Source organism: Trichosurus vulpecula, chromosome 4 (assembly GCF_011100635.1).
Source record: "Trichosurus vulpecula isolate mTriVul1 chromosome 4, mTriVul1.pri, whole genome shotgun sequence".
NCBI lineage: Eukaryota > Metazoa > Chordata > Mammalia > Diprotodontia > Phalangeridae > Trichosurus > Trichosurus vulpecula.
In genome coordinates this window covers 337,187,752-337,205,888 of record NC_050576.1, presented here as the reverse complement: position 1 = coordinate 337,205,888, position 18,137 = coordinate 337,187,752, and the positions used below count along the sequence as shown (strand labels likewise).

The 18,137-nt window shown below is 37.5% G+C and overlaps 1 protein-coding gene across 1 annotated transcript in view; it reads left to right on the top strand.

Annotated features, from left to right (window-relative positions):
- Positions 1-18,137, top strand: part of TBC1D4 (TBC1 domain family member 4) — a 229,813-nt gene that overhangs the window by 148,752 nt on the left and 62,924 nt on the right. The window contains 4 exon segments of the mRNA XM_036755927.1: positions 5,988-6,120; positions 12,446-12,537; positions 12,843-12,953; positions 17,048-17,167. Coding sequence (XP_036611822.1) covers positions 5,988-6,120; positions 12,446-12,537; positions 12,843-12,953; positions 17,048-17,167 — 456 coding nt within the window.

The window sequence follows — 18,137 nt, the reverse complement described above, 5'->3', positions numbered from 1 at the left end:
TTTATTGTTGTTTACTTCTCATACTGGCAAAGTAAATGATTAAAAAAGCTATTTTTCTCAATCTAATTAAAGAGGCAATAAAAAAATAGAGGGAGTATGGAAGAAACATTTGAACTCAACAAATGTGCTAAGCATTTATTAAACACCTATGGCTGTGTGAACAGCAACATGGGGATTGTGGATGGAAAACTGACCTTTGTTTTAGGAAGATCTGGTTTCATTTCCTGTTTTTGACACTCACTGAGCATGAGAAAATAGCTTTTCTGCGTCCTTGGAAAGACTGCCTTACTAAGACTACAGATTACATAGGAGTGACTCATCAGCACAGATGGAAGAGTTTCCCCATGGGGAATTCCCCATACCGATGAAATCACAGGTCTAGATCAATGAAAGAAATGCATATGCTGGGCTCTGGAAGTACAAGGATAGATCTGATACAGGCTCTGCTTTTAAAGAGCTTACAATCTAAAGGGAGAAAAACACACTTGGTGCTACATGTAGCTTGTTTGTACATTGCTGTTCACATGTTGCTTTCCCCATTAGATTGTGAGCTCCTTGGGGGCAGAGACTGTCTTTTGCCTTTCTTTGAAGTCCCAATACTTAGCACAGTGCCTGGTACATGCTAGGTGCTTAATAAATTCCTGTTGGCTGGCTGACATAAGTAGCTATAATGTAAGAGACAGTCTGATAAATGCAAAGGAGATGTTAAGGCAAAATTTTGTGGGCAATTTGAGAAAGGAGTGATCACTTTCACCTGAGAGGGGTTCAAACCCTGTAAAACGGTGGAAGAATGGAACACTGAAACCAAATTGTAGGCATGTTCACCTTCCTAAGTTTATGTATTTCACTGACCTTAAAAATCCCATCATTTTAAAATTGTGTGTGTGTGTGTGTGTGTGTGTGTGTGTGTGTGTGTGTGTGTTTTAGCAGTGGGAATACAAGGGGAGGCTACTTTTCTTTTTCCTTATTCACTGTAGGAGGGGGGAGAGGGTTGATTCCTTATTCTTTCCTTCCAATCTGCTTCCATAGTAAGACAAAAACCAGTGAAAGTCTGGGAAAAAAATCTGGGTCTTTTTTTTCCCCCCCTTTCTCCTCAGTTTCCTAAGTGATGCGTTACTTTGATCTTTATCTTCTTGTCTGCAGTCTTTGGGTATTTTTTTCTGGGCTTTAAAAAATAGATTTTCCATCTTTTACATTGCCTTGTTTGCTGGCCTGGATTTTCCATGTTGTGTTTTTTTCCTGCTTTCCATCCTCTTTTATTTATCTCCAGGTCAAAACAATCAGTTTTGTTGATTAGGATACAGGAACCAACTGAGTAAAACAGACTTAAATAAGAGTTAAAAAATTACTTAGATATTTTTAGTCATACATACGTTTTACCTGTTCTCCATTCAAGCCATCTCTATTATATATTTACTACCAATTCCTTCTTTCCTCAACACCTATAAGTACCATGCCATTGCCCAAATACAGTTATTGTGAAACATTACAGGTATCACTTAGAAACACACAATGCAGAAAACTTGGATGTTGTCTTCAGGAATATGCTCATCCTTACAAGCTACATATATCACCTTGGACATCAGACTTGTTCAACACCCCTCCTGCTCCCATCCCAGCCCCATTTCAGCCTTTGCTTACTATCACTTGGCAGTGACAGAGACTGAATGGGGAAGTAGAAGGAGAATGGATGGAAGTGTCTATACTTCTCAATGTCATTCACTATAGGGGACAGTGTTTGGTTTGCAATTTCTGTCTTCTCCCAAAGTCAGTGAAGACTGTGCCCACAGCTAAGGGTCTTGTTCGGATGTCTAATATGAGCTCAGTCAGTTTTTAGATGTTGGCAAACCTCTACTTTCTATGACTGTATTAAAAGGAAGAATATGTCAATTAGGTCCACTGTCCTTAATGATTTCTATCATGACTTCATACTTTTTTGGGGGGAAGGGAGGAAATGGGGGAGGAATGAAGGGAGTTCTCCTAATATCCTAAGATATTCCAGTACATTTTGACCTACCTGGAAAAAAAGAAGTACACTAGTTGGTCTGTTACTTTAGTGTGTTTTAGTGATTTCAAGTCATATTAATATTTCTGTTAGTTTGTGTCAATTCTCAGGCATAGGATAGTTTTGGCAGAGGGAAATCAGTGTAAGAAAGTTTGGTACCTTCAGCATTAGTATCCCAGCAACACTGTGACTAAGGAAACAGACTGGACTGGCTGTGAATGTATTAGCACTGTAACAAGAATATCCTGGAGTCTCAGTTTCAGCACAGTTGTTTTTAGAACAAGATCATTCCAGAAACCAGGAACTCTAGTCACCGTAATTACATTGGTAAAACACAGTACAAGATGGAAAGGCATCAGAACTATGTGATGGAAGAATGGTTATATATAAATTATCCATATAATGAGGGACAGCTGAAACAAATGACATACTAGGATCAAAAACAAAGTCATTTAGGCAGTATGGTTACAAGCCATGGTCTCATGGATATGGTTGTGGCAGGTGTGCAAGACAGTGCATTACTTAATCACTCCTGGGGTCTTATCTTTGTTGAGTACAAAGAATAAATAGGAGACCTTTTTTTTCCTGCACCTATGCAGCATAATGCAATTTATTCAATGAAATTTATTTCAATTTATAACTTAATCAGAAGTACAAGAATATTATACTCCTAGGTTAGTATAGTACCTAAGCTGGTAAAACAAACCATAGGATTCAAAGCAACTGGAATTTTTGCCAGATGTTCCCTAACCAAAAGTAGATGAAATTCACAGAATCTCAGAGTTAAAAGGGACTTCAGAGGCATCTAGTCCAACCCCTACCTGAATGAAAATGGCTTTTCCAACATTTGTTGACAAGTGGTAATCTGTCTGCTGACTGAAAACCCTCAGGGAACCCACTGTCTCCCAGAGTAATTATTTCTACTTTTAAACAGTTCTAGTTGTTAAGAAATTTTTACTTAAATTGTCTCTTAATGATGCCTCACTGCAACTTCTCTTAACTGATCGTAGTAGAGCAGTTAGAGGTTCAAGAATGTAGAGATGAGAAAAAAGTAAACTACTTAGATGCAGAAAATTTGAATAGTGGAGTCATATGAATATTCATGAACTTCCTGATACTGTGAAGAAGCAAATATAACCTGGGAATGTATTGATAGGACAACAATATACTAGGTTTGGGAAGTTATTCTTTTATACTTGGCATTGGTTAGACCCTTTGTTAAAATTCTATATTCATTGTTGGATCTGCATATTTAAAGAGGTAGAAAAGCAGCGACTGTCCAGAGAAGAACAATAGAAATGGAGAGTAATTCGGTTAGATTTTTCCTTTGCCCTCATTATTTTCCCTGTGTGGTAGTATACTTTCTCTTAAATGATGAAAAGAATCATTTCCTCCTCTCCTCACCTCAGCAGTAGAGTGCAGGCTCCTTGTGGGCAGGGGCTGCTCCTTTTTTGTGTGCTTTTATCCCCAGTACAGTGCCTTGCACATAGGAGGTAAGTAATAAATATTTATTAAATTGATTTGAAGGAATGGAACAATAGTTCATGGGAAGAAAAGTTTAAAAATCTGTGATTGTTTAGCCTAGAAAAAGAGACGAGGAAGGGATGACTTAATAAGGATAGCTAGAGGGATTTGTTAAGACCATAAAGCAAATGGATTTAGTATGCAGCAAACTAGAGCCATACAACTGGATCATTAGACCATTTGGGGATTCATGGGCCTCATCCAGAAAGTCCTCTTTTATTTCTTCATGTGCCTAAGAAATAAAAGAAACGTTCTCTAGTTTATTCATTCAGCAGACATTTGTCAAACACCAAGAGTGTGTAGGACACTGTGCTAGGTACTTGGGGTATAAAGATAAATGCTGCAGAGCCTATGCCTTCAAAGATTTTTGTCTCTGTTGGTGATGAATTAGTGAAACAAATTGCTATTTTGTTAATGTAGCTCTGTAAACTTAGGATTGATAACCATTCATCTGAGATATGTGTACTTGCATAAGGTAAAAGACAGAACCAGATAACATCTTGAGATCCTTTTATAACCTATGAGAATTTGAATTATTGAGATGGCTTTAGCATAGTGGATAGAACACCCAGCCTGAATTCAAATTTGGCCTTAGATTCTGTGTGACCCTGAACAAGCCACCTAACCTCTGTTTGCCTCAGCTGCTGCATCGGTAAAATGGGGATAATAATAGCACTTATCTTCTATTATTGTTGTTAAGATTAAATGAGATAATAACTGTAAAGTGCTTAGCACAATGCCTGGCACATCATAAGTTGTATGTAAATATTTATTATTATTTATTATCTTTAGGAGATTCTGCTAATGTTCTAGGAACTCTATGGGAGATATAAAATAAAAATTTAAAAAATTAAAAATAAAACATATAAAAATAAAACGGGAGATATAAAATAAAATTAAAAAATGAAACAAAATATACAAAATAAAATAAAAATAATATAAAATAAATAAAAATTTAAAATTATAGAACAATAGTAATCAGACATGTATTTTGTTGGAATTTGGTAGAAACATGCCAATAAATTTGAGAGCCCTTTGGAAAGGGTTCCATTTCTGTTTGTTGTAAAAGTGACTGAGAAGATTTTATACTTAGATCTATCTACTCAGCATAGTCAATAATTCAGGGAGTCTTTTACACTAAGAATAAATAAACTGAACAAATCAACCCATTTTAAAGCTACTAATATTGTTAATCAGGGGGTTAATCCCTAAGTACCTTTAGTAAAAGGTTGCTGCCTCCCCAAACAAACACACCAACCCACAGCAGTGAACATACCTATATATACCATTCAAAACAGTTTTTTGGAAAATGGAGTACAGGGAAAACAAGCTAAGAGGATGTGTATCATATTTTCCCCTCACAAGTTTTGGAGCCCTTGATTTTTTGAAAATGGAGCATAAAGTAGCTGAACCCAAAGGCCCTGTGAGTAAATCCATTTTACGTGAAGTTTTACCCAAGTATCCATTTTAGGAGGATGAGAATAATACATTAGACTCTTAATCTAATCTGTATATTCGATGCTGTGTACATACAAATATGTAAGTTGGCCTACTACTTTGAATAGCACCTTATCCTTAAATTAGGCCAAAGGGTAGGGGACAGTTTCTCAAAACAAAAATACTATGTTCTAAGCATAATTCCAGTTTTGAATATCTAAAGTGCTTCTGGTGAGGAGTTATCACTCTCAGTTGCCTGCAAGAAAACTATAGAGTGTGACCTTTTTCAGTTCTGTGGGGTGTGGGAAAACCACACTACTGTATTTGTGGATATGTCCCAGAGAAGGCAAGGGCATAGGCTAACCAACTGAACAATGCCTGCAGATGAGCTGTTACTTGGACCTCAAGTGTAGCAGCCAGGAAATTTAGACGGCTGCATTCAAATCTCCTGATCCAATTGAATGAAAGAACAAACAAGAAATGAGCTGGCCTGAGATGCTGCCAGGTCAGTACTGGGACCCACAGCTTCGCTGGTATTTGACATGGGTCAAAAGTAGAATGATGCTCATTTAGAGACTCTGAGGAGACGTCATTGACGATAGAATATTTTTTTTTCTGAATCGAATAGATTACCAAAGTCATTCCTTCTTCTCTCCCCCACAAAGTCATACCGAAATTAAAATAATATGAGGAGATACTACCACAACTGATAATTGCTCGTAGAATAACAGCAGACATAGCTTAGCAAGCAAGCTGCTCCTGATGGATGTTGCAAATTATCTTTTTAATTTTCAGAGATCTCTGTCAAAATATTTAGTTTAAAAAGTATACTAATTTGGGATCAAATGGACACTTAGTCAGACTGATGTGAAAACTAGATCCAGGCAACCAGGAATCAAACCTTACCTCAGACTGACATTGTTTTGTCTCTTCATGCAAAGTTTTATAATCCTGGATAAGTTTTTCATTTGGTACTACAAGAGCAGCCTTTTATAGACTCGAATTTTGTTTCTTCTTGTAGGTTGATGAGGTAATGCTCACCCTGAAACAAGCCTTCAGCACAGCGGCTGCCCTTCAGAGTGCCAAAACCCAGATTAAGTTGTGTGAGGCCTGTCCAATGCACTCTTTGCACAAACTCTGTGAAAGAATTGAAGGTATGTATTGACTTGGCCTCTGCAAAACAAGTTTGATTTTTGCCTGGCACATAGGAGTTGCTTAATAAATACCTGTTGACTTGAATTGTATTTGCTAAACGAAAGAAAAAGTTTCTACTTTTATTAAATGACTTTTTTTTCTGGCCTAAGCATATGTTGTATTCCCTGGATATTCAGATCGAGGAGATAGACAGAGAAGAGCTGCCCTTAGCAAGGTTCTCTGCCCCAAATAGGCCTTGAGTAAATATTTATTGAAGAGAAGGAAGACAAAAATCTCATCTCATAAAAAGTTGCTATTTGTCAGATTTCTTTTTTGTTATTTATGTATTTATTTTTCTGAATAAAAATTCAGAACTTTTAAGAACGACTCATAACAGCATTCTCTAGGGGAGAAAGCATGGCCAGGGTTTCAGGAAAAGAATGGATAAAGGTGATTTCATAAAAACTCTATAGCTTTGAAAATAGCTATGAAAACTCAATAGCTCATATTGGTATAGAACAGGGCTGGTCCAAAATGTGGCCCACAGTGCAATTTATGTGGCCCACCTACAAGCATAGAAATTTACATAAATGCTTTAGTAAATGAAGCTGAGTTACCTCAGCGCTCTCACTAAAATGGCAAATCAAAATATGTTGTCTGTTGTTTCAGTAAAAACCTAAGGTTGGACAGACCTGGTATAGAATAAGCTTTAGTTTTGAAGAATATTTTATTCTTACCTTATGAAACTTTGAATATAATGACATTTCTTAAATGGATTTAGTGATTAAGGCTTGATTCCTGGAACAAGTTAAGAACCATTCAGATTTGAATTACTTGAAGTTTCATGAGGTCATGGTCTCACAGACTACATTCCCTAATCATTTGTCAATTTGGGCTGCTGTTTAGGGGAAGGAAATAAAATCTTAAGGGTAAAACATTGTTAACACAAAAAAATTGAATATCCTGTTTTAGATACTCTGGAGTCTATGGTAATTTCGCTGCTAAATACAATATATTTCCTCTCCTCCTCCACCAGATTCTCATTAATTAGATTCACAAAAATATGAGAGGTAAAACAGCATGGGGGGGGTTAGTTCTATAGAAATAGTTCAATCAGTGAGTTATTTGACAAACAGTGTTACAATAAGATTTTGTGACTTGGCAGATAGAATTTGGTTAGAAGGTATTTAATGATCTTATTGAAAATTGAGGTTGAGGGCAGAGCTAGGGTGGTGGAGTAAAGGCAGGGACTTGCCTGAGCTCTCCCCTAAACCCCTCCAAATACCTTTAAATAATGACTCTAAACAAATTCTAGTGCAGCAGAGCCCACAAAAAGATGGAGTGAAGCAATTTTCTAGCCCAAGACAACTTGGAAGTTTGGTAGGAAAAGTCTGTTACACCAAGGTGAGAGAGAAGAGCAGTCCAGTGCAGGCCAGGACAGTGCAGACTTGGCCCCAGAATTGGCAGTTTCCAGACCTCCTACCCCACAGATGCCAAAGACATTTTAGAAGGTCAGCAGGAAAGGTCTGTCATACCTGAGTAAGATGTAGGTTGCACCAGCATAGCCCTGGCCCCAGCAAACCAGAAGCAGGTCTTGGGAGCCACTGAATCAGCAGTGGCAGTGGCTGCTTTTGGAGTTCTTAGCCAACAGATGGTGAGGGGCTCAAACAACTGGTCAAAAGGAGATTACAAGGGTCTGTTTGCTAGCACTGAAGCAGGACTCTGTCGCTTTGACCATACCCAGATCTGGGTCACTGTCCTGGGTGCAGTCCCAGGTCAAAGAGCAATAGCTCACCAGAGCTTGTGACCACAGTGGAGTGGGGACCTTCCTTCACAGTTCCAGGGCAGAAAAGGGTGCTTGGGGTCACTTACAGACCAGAGCACAGGCCAGAAAAGAAGTAAACACCTCTCCGCAGATCATACCACCTTGAAAGAACTGAAAACTTACAGGTGCCTAGAAGTATCTCTGAAAACAGCTGCACAAAACCCCTGAAGCTTGGGAGAGTGTACCCTCCACCCTGGAAGCAGAGCCCTATTTTAACAAAGAGTTAAAAGTCAAGTAATAGGCTGAGAAAATGAGCAAACAAAAAAAAATTCTGACCATAGAAAGTTACTATGGTGACAAAGAAGATTAAAGTATACAATGAGAAGATCACAGAATCAAAACTTCTACATCCAAACACTCCAAAAATATATGAATTGGTTTCAGGCCATGGAAGATCTCAAAACGGATTTTGAAAATCAAGTAAGAGAAGTAGAGGAAAAATTGGGAAGAGAAATGAAAGCGATGCAAATCCTGAAAAACAAGTCAACAGCTTGTTAAAGGAGACCCCCCAAAATACTGACAAAAATAACACCTTAAACAATAGGCTAAGTCAAATGGTAAAAGAGGTACAAAAAAGCCAATGGGGAGAAGAATGCCTTAAAAAGCAGAATGGAAATGGAGGTACAAAAGCTCACTGAAGAAAATAATTACTTAAAAATTAGAATGGAGCAAATAGAAGCTAATGATTTATGAGAAATCAAGAAACAATAAAAGAAAACTAAAGAAAAAATAGAAGACAATGTGAAATATCTCTTTGGAAAAACAGCTGACCTAGAAAATAGATCCAAGTGAAAGATAATTTAAAAATTGTTGGACTGCCTGAAAGCCATGATCAAAAAAAGAGCCTAGACATCATCTTTCAAGAAATTATCAAGAAAAACTGCCTTGATATTCTGGAACCAGAGGGTACCATAGAAATCGAAAGAATCCACCAATCACCTCTTGAAAGAGATCGATCCCAAAATGAAAACTCCCAGGAATATTATAGCCAAATTCCAGAGCTCCTAGGTCAAGGAGAAAACAGCCAGAAAGAAAAATGAGGTTGATTGGGATGATCTTATATGGAATATACTTGGAATTGGGTTGAAAAATATGTAGGCTTTTGTTGCCATGGTAATGATGTGTTGGAAATGGAACTATGGGATGGTTTTCAGAGAATTCTAGGGTAGCAGTATCAGAAAGAGGAGAGGAAGAAAAGAGATTCATAGCCCAGGAAGTGCCATCCATCTTGGTGAATGTGGTGGAGAAGTTGGGCACCTGCGTGTTCTTTTTTCTCTTCAGTGAGACAAAGCGAACTGCTGAATCGAAGATGCTAAGGTCAGTGGGGATATTTGCTCTGCTAGTAAGGATAATTGGCAAAGAAAAATTGGAAAAATATTCCAAGTGCGACTTAGAGATATTACCCATCGCCCCTACCTCTCTTTTAGCTAGGTGGCATGTCAGAGCACTAGGCCTTATGTCAGGAAGACCCTATTTTGAATAAAGCCTCAAGTATACTTACTTACTAACTGTGTGAACCAGTTCAAGTCATTTAATCGCAGTGTTCCTCAGTTGTTGTGAGGATCAAATGAAATAATATTTGTAAAACACTTAGCTCAATGCCTGGCACATTGTAGGCACTTAATAAATCCCAGTCTTCCCTCCATCCGGTCCTCCCTTCCTCCTTTTTTCCTCCCTCCCTTCATCCCTCTCTTCATCCTTTTCTTCATCCCTTTCTTCACTCCCTTTTATATAACTGAAATTAGTAGCCACTGACCCAGGTTGCATAATCCATGCTAGCATTGTAGATAGAGACTGGGGATACTGATCAGTCTGGAAAAAGCAGGAGATGCACCTATCCTCTTGCAAAAGGCATTTGGGAGGGCTGCTAAGAAATTATTTCTCCCTGGATGATGACGATCCTTCTTCATCACTCTGTGATCATATTTATTAGCTACATTGAAGTTGATTTACAGGAGACAGTGGAGACAGATAGTAGAACCTGAAGCAACTTAAAAAATTCCTATCCTAGAGAAGATAAGCAACTGGAGACAGAAATGAACTACTTCAGGACAAAGGGCAGAGGTGAGGTTTCTATCCCATGAACCTCCTTTTAGATTCTTGTGTCAGGGTATATCTTGTTGCTTCCTATGCTAGGAGCAATATCCTAAATACTTTTCCCTCCTATGAAGTTTTCCTCAAAAGGCTTTGAAACCAATCCTAGAGAATTCATTGGTTTGGGGAACTAAAGACTCAAGCATTTGACATCACTTCCTTGTCATCTGAGTACACACAGACATTTCCCAGTTACTCTTCGATGCTTGGCTGGTCGATCATGATAAGCAGCTCAGAGGTAGCAGATCTGTGATTGGCTGAATCAGTGTTCAGTGTTCTTACTGCTCATCTTAGCTGAATGGCTTTCCTTTGGTATGGCTATGTCAGTCTTTTTGCATCTCATTTCATTCCAATGTAAGGACTAAACTACCCCTGGCCTGGCCTGAGGCAGGCACATCCCCAAACATTCCTGTATCACCATTTCCATTTTAAGTAGTTTATTTAGTGAGGAGGATATTTGCAGAGTGAGGGACTTCCTCTAGCCTTTTCACTCATCGCCATCCTGTTTACACCACTACACTGGGATTTTGTTGCATGTGTACTTATGACCCTATTGCAAATATTCCAACATCATTTACTTTTAGAAATTATTATGGTACTTTGAATAGGATGGTAATGTAAAACTGGGCCAAAGAATCAAAGGGAGTGTTTCTGTTTTTTAAAATGGCGTAGAGGAGGCCTCAACATGTTTGCAGGCAGAGGGAGTAGTTAGTAGAGGGAATAATTGAAGAGGAGAATGAAAGTAGGGCTAATCAGTAGAGCAAAATCCTACAACACCCAGGAGGAGTTGAGTCCTTGAGTATTTCAAGGAGGAAGTGTGTCAGGAATTTGGAATTCTTTGGGACTGATAGGAGAAGACAGAGACAGGTTTTTTCTGCTCAGGTCGGAAGGAGAATAAATTGTAATTCTGAAGGAACTCTTTTAGGGATATCAAGAACCACCCAGAGTGCAAGTCTATGTGGCTTTGAGGTGACTGGAAGGCAACATGGATGCTGAATTCCAGAGCATGGAAGCAGGAGAATTAGTGGTTGGGTGGAATGTCATGGAATGACTGATTTAGATAGGGAAGGGACCTTTGAGGTCATTTCATCCAACTCATTTTCTTGTTGAGGAAACTGAGGCTCAGAGAGATTAAATGCCCAGGGTCACAGAAGTAGTGAGTGGCAGAGAACAATATGTGTGCGTAGGTGAATGTCGAGTCTGTTAGATTCCATGGTGCTGGATTTTTAGAGCTGGTGTGAGAGTACAGGGAGTGTGTGTAATTGGGACCAATAGCTGGAAATTTTAAGCTGCGGTGGTGAGTTTGCAGAGTATAGTGACTAGAGACTGAGCCTGTGGTGTCATAAGGCTTGACTTCATGTGTCAGGACATGTGTGCTTGGTAGTTAAGATCATAACCTTGTTACTATCCATAAAATATATAACAGTGTGGAACAAATAAAGAGAATTGTAGTATTTAGTGCAACTTAGCTCAATCAAAGGAATAGCCGAATTTTCCTTCAGTTTTCTGGAGAATGCCAATTGTGGGAGGAGTGCACTGGACAGTCTTGTGCAGTGGCTGTCTCATCACGGCTTGGAAGTGACACTGCCTTCTCAAAAGCCATTTCAGAAGAGCACAAGTTCTTTCAGGTTTTACCAGATTCTTGGCGTAGTTGAGACCTAAAATAAGTGAGAAGGTGGTCAGGAGTGCCTAACAACCCCAAAATGAGTTCATATTACCAGGGCTGGACAGCTACTACATCTTAGAGTATTGAAAAAGAATCCCTGTCCGTTATCTTTGAATGGTCTTGTAGATGAGTAGAGAGAATTCAAGATTGAAGACAGGCAGATGACCCAGTCCCCTTACCACCACCCCCCAAATATTCAAAAACAAAAAATGGAAGAGGGTAGAATCTTCAGACTGTAAACTGAGCTTGACTCTGGTTCCTGGCAAACTTTTAGAATATATCACTAAATAGATGGTTTGTTAACATTTGGAAAATAAAATAGTGATCACTAAGAACCAGGAAGGTCTCATCTAGAACGGATTATTCCAAATAATCCAATTTCTGAATTTTAGTGAGATATTTGATAGTTTTTCACAATATCTTTGTGGATGCAGTAGATCAATGTTGACTAGTCAGTAACATTTATTGTTAAGCGAATTTAGAATTGGTTGGATGACTAGGTATAAAATATATTGATTAATGATTTGATGTTTTTCTTGAGCAAGAACTCCAACTGGAGTACTGAGAGATAAGTCTTTCATCTGGTGTTGTTCATTGTTTTCCTTAGTGACCCAGATAAAGGGATAGATAGAATATTTATCTAACTTACTGAGAAGATGATCTACTGTTTGAACACATAGCTGTGAAGATGGGCAGTAGTAAATTATGCAGAATTAAATTTGTTCTATGATATATTTCGTATTTCTTCTGATTTTTTTAGGCCTTTATCCACCAAGAGCCAAACTAGTAATACAGAGACATCTCTCATCATTGACAGATAATGAACAGGCTGACATTTTTGAACGTGTTCAGGTAACAAGATCCAAAAAATTTAAGTTGGAGATATGTAGTAGTAAGTAACAGGACCCTGTATTTTTAACATTATTTTACTCTTACTCTCCTAAATAAAGTCACAGATATTTGGATAATGTTCTTATTAGTTAATAGGTCATATCTAAAGTGTCAACATTGATTTTACTGTTAAAAATAGCTAATATTTTAGTTGCTTAGTATTATTGATATTTCCTTTTCCTGACCAATTAGGCATAAGAATAACTAAAATAATAGAAGCTACATTGCTAAAAAATGTTTCTGTTTTGTTCTGTTCTTTTCATCAGAAAATGAAACCAGTAAATGACCAAGAAGAAAATGAACTTGTAATTTTGCATTTGAGGCAGTTGTGTGAAACTAAACAAAAGACCCATATTCATATTGGAGAAACTCAGTCGGTAAAATTTTTTTTTCCTGTTTGTTGGTATGTGTCCATATAAAGTCCATCACTCTAATATTGAGGGGTCTTTTGAAAATCGCTCAGATTTAGCCAAAATAGCAGAAGGGGTGAATGAAGATTTTCCTTGTCTTAAATTCTCGTATTCCTTTGGACTAAAATTCTGGAAACTATATACACACACACACACACACACACACACACACACACACACACATACATATATATATATAACACACATACATATATATATATACACACACACATATATATTATATATGTATTTGTACAACTTCTTTCAGTATTTGGAGGTTTTGTAGGAAAATTACTAACTGCATTAGAGATGATTTTAAAGAGCATTGTCTGTATTGATTAAAAAAAGATGAAGATATTTCTGGAATATAATCAATAGATCATATATGTGTATAATTAATAAAGGACACAAGGTATTAGGCATATTATTTTGTTTTTGTTTTCTGATTAATAGAGACTGTACAGGGTACTGATGAGATCATTGGATTTGGAGTCATAAGACCTAGTTTTAAGCCCTTTGTCTGCCTTTTAGTAACTTTATGACCTTAAGCAAGTCCCTTAACTCATTGAGGGTTCTTTTTCTTATCTGTAAAATTATACTACCTACCTCACGAGATTGTGTGGTGAGGAAACTGTTTTCAAAATTGTCATACTGGTACAAATGTGAACTCTGACTAATGTCATTTGGACAAATAATAGGACCTGGAAAGGTAAACCAGCAGAATAGGATGTAGTGACAAGGTCCTACCACTAGCTAAATCACAACTTAGCCCTTTTAACCTTATTCATTTAGGTGGAGAGTGACATTAGCCATAGTATACTCTTTAAACGAAATGATGTTACAGATGCATGCAAAGTAACACCGGCGCTGTTTCTTATTTTATAATATAAAGATAAATTTATAAGTTAATTTATTAATTCATAAATATGATATTGTTGTGCTTAAGGGACATGGGAAAGGAGGTAAGCTGGGATTAACAGAATTCATCATCTTTGTGCCAAAAGTAGCTTTTTTTCTTGACATTTTTATTTCTGCCAGTGGTATTTATATTATAAAATAAGATGATGTACTTTGCATATAAGTTACCTAAATAATGTGACAATATACAGCTTTGTTGTACTTCTTTTCAAGTCTTAAACCAGTCCATTTGCAAAACTAAATGGTGGCCACTTGATTGGAAAAGATCAATTTACATCTTATTCATAAAAGACCAAGGAATGTTCAAATTACAATTGTACTTACTTCAAATGCCAGTAAGGTTATGCTGAAAATTCTGCAAGCTAGGCTTCACCAATATATGTGAACTGAGAATTTCAAAGAGGCAGATGAACTAGAGACTAAATTGCCAATATTTTCTGGATTATGGAGAAAGCAAGGGAGTTCCAGAAAAAACAGATACTTCTACTTCATTGACTACTAAAGCTCTTGACTGTGTGCATCACAATAAAATGTGGCAAGGTCTCAAAGAGATGAGAATACCAGATCATCTTACTTGTCTCCTGAGGAACCGGTGTGCAGGTCAAGAAGCAAAAGAAGCAAGCATGGAACAACTGATTGGTTTAAGATTGGAAAAGGAGTGCTTAGCATACCGTCTGGCATATAATAGGCACTTAATAAATGTTTACTGACTGATTGATATCTGGATCCTTACAATAATCACCTTAACTGATCTCCCTTACTCATCTCCTCTCCCCACCATTATATCCTGAACAATGTCATAAAATTAATCTTTCTGAAACATTCCTTTCATAATATAATTCCCTGGCACATAAACTTTCAGAGACTCTTCATCAATCACAGGATAAAACCCAAACTCCATTCACTTTGCACCTGAGAGTTTGGCCTTATCTTGTCTTTTTCTTTACTTTTCTGTGTGATCATCCTTCTTCTGGCAGACTGGTTTCTTTTCTGTATTTTGGATATACTTTGCACATTCTCTCATGTTTTAGCTTAGATCATATCTTCTGTCTTGAATACCCTTCAGTTTTTTCCTCCCTCCTTGAATTCTATCCATCTTTTCAACATCCCTTTCATATCCTTGTTTTCCATGCATACTTTTCTGAGTTACCCTCTTAGAATTATAGTTTTTTGAGGGCAAGAAGTATTTCACTTCTGTTGTATCTCCACTGCTTAGCGAAGTACATGGCACATAGTAGGGGCTTAACAAATGTTTGTTTATTGATTGCTTATACTAGAGCTGTCAAGCTTGCAGCTCATGGTTTTCTATTTCAGTATGTGGCCTGCAGGGATCTATTTCATTTGAGTTTGACACCACTGGTCTATACCACTCATTTTACCTTTTTATCTGTATATCACAACTCCCCAGTTAGACTATAAATTCTTTTCAAAGACCATGCTTTATATCTCTTTGTATCACTTACAATGCAGTCATTCCTCAACTTTCATTCCTAGAAAATGGTGTGAAAGTAAAAAACACAAATGTTGATACGCTGAACCTGTGGGAAATAGGGTGTTAGGTTTACATGACCACTAAAAATTGTGATCTTTTGCTAGAGATTGCTGAAAATACACTTTTCTACATATGATTCCTTATAATAAAATATTTGTTCCGATAATAGGTACTTTTCCTAAGACAGTAATCATGGAAAAACCCATAAAATACAAGAGAGAGGTAAAGCAGTGCTAGACAAGGGGGGGGGGGGGGGCTGGGCAGTGATTGCAGAAGAACCTGGGAGGTAAAAAAGAGAAAAGGGCAACCTGCCATCACTAATCTTCCTTTTGGCTCTGTGGTTGAACTGTTCCCCATAAAAAGCATATGCCTTGGGGTGAGTCCCCGGCCTCCAGTCCAAGCTCAGAGGTCTGGCCTGCTTTCCTCTTGGCCCCACTCTGGGAGCAGCATGGGCAGAGGCAAGAGGCCAGACACTAGGCTGCCCTAGCATCACTGATAGGGCAGGGTGACCACCACCTCATTTACTCATTTTTTCAATTACAACATTGCAGTTGAAAGGTTACTGTAGTATTTCCTAAAGCAGATTCACAAACACTTTTATGAATACTTTTCTTCTTTTTGTGGATATAAACTTGTACTCATTGGGCTTCTCTTTTTTCTCTACCACACATAGCCAGGAATGTGTGTGGTTACCAACATGCAAGTAAAAATGAAGTTACTAATAAAATCATGTGAATGCTTGAAGTGACAGAAACTAAAGGCAGGACTATTGAAGACTGACTGCATTTTGCACATAGTTAGTATTCTATTGTGGTGTAAGTAGAGGTAGATCTTAAGGGTCGCAGTGACTAATCTCTTCTGTTTATGGGAGAGGAAACTGAGGCACTAAGTCCAATATCTTCATTTTGAAGAGTTTACAGATAGGAAACCTAGGCACCGAAAGATTAAGGGACTTGTCCACATATAAGTTAATCGACCGATTGAGTGCTTTACTTGTGTGCTTTCTGTGTACCTCTGCAGGAACCTTTAGAAATAGAACATAGTTCTACTTATTCCCCGACTGGTACTTTGTCCACTGGAATGTCCTACTGCTGTTTTCCTCAGTCTGCTTGGTATAAAACCATGCAGCTTGTAAAAAAGACAGATTGTAGTGGTAATCAAAACAGTATTAGTGACTCTTATCCTATCAAATTTAATCACTTTCCATTACCTTTAGAAGAAATACACCTTAAAGATTTGAACTTTTTATCTTAAAGCCTTCTTTATTTTTGCCGAAACTTGTGTTCTGTATGTGCCATTTGTGCACAATTTGACCTACTGAACTATGCCCTTTATTTAGGTACAGTAGGATTCTTAGGTTGCCTAAGATGTACAATAAATAACCCAAAAGAAAGAAAGTAAGCATGATTAAATATGACAGTGTGATGTAGTGAAAAGAACATTATGTTGGGAGTTAGGACACCAAGTCTCTAACCTAGTTCTTCCTTATCTTGTTAAGTTGCTTGGCACAGGTTGCTTCACCTCTTCAAATTTTAGTGTCTTGATAGGATTGGGGGAGGGGGGTTCAAGACTAGAGGTTGCCTAAGGTCCCTTTCATTTATTTGTTTCTGTGATTGTTTAAAAATTAAAATTCATCTTTGTTCTTTTATAGACTCTTTCTAATAATACAGTTCCTGAAAATGTGGGCAGCAGTGGCAGGTTCAAACTTGACATTTTGAAAAATAAAGCTAAGAGATCCTTGACTAGCTCTCTGGAAAATATCTTCTCTAGGGTAAGTCAAGTACTTTTCTATGTAATACTGACTATAAATCAATGCACACTATTTTCATTTTCTTCTAAATAGACTCTTAACTTGTCATCAGCAAAATTAATACCTTTATTTAAGTGAACTCTAGTTTAAAGAAAATTGTAAACATGATCTTTTATAGTTGGTGTTATTATGCTGATTCTAATACCTGACTAATTTGTAGAGTTTAAGTACTAGAGACACATGCACAGAAAAATGGAAACAGGGTATTTAAATCATAATGCTTGAAGAGCTCAGTGTATTTTACTGCACAAAATTGTTACAAAATCCCTCTTTTGTACTTGTCTGGGATCTAAGGGAAAATCTTGAAAGTAAAGAAGTGCATATTGTGAGAAATAAATTAATTAGAATATTACATATACTTTACTATTAATAGTAGAGATAAAATATCTTTCAAGAACTTAATAAAGTGATCATTGTAGACTTAACTCATCCCAAATAACCTACAAAGCCTTCTCAGGATGTCATATCAGTTAGCTCAGAAACATTTATTAAGTGTTTAAGGGCCAATACTTGGGTGGTAGTTGTGTGAGTGGAGAGAAGAGAAGGTATATCAGACATGTAATAGAGGCAGAAATAAGACATGGAAGCAAATTGGTATGTGCGGTAAGTGCTAGTGAGCAGTCAAGGATGACATCAAAGTTTCAAGTGTGAGTAACTAGGACAGTGGTGGTGCCCTTGACAATAATAGGAAAGTTAGGAAGAGGGGAAGGTTTGGGGAGGAAAGATAACGAGTTTTGTTTTGGACATGTTGAGTTTGAGATGTCTATGGGACATCCAGTTTGAGATTTCCGAGAGGCAGGTTATGATGGGAAATTGGAGGTCAGGAGAGTGGTTAGGGCTGGATATTTGTATCTGAGAATAATTAGCATAGAGAAGATATTTGAACCCATGGAAGCTGATGAGATCGCCAGGTGAAAAAGCATAGAGCAAA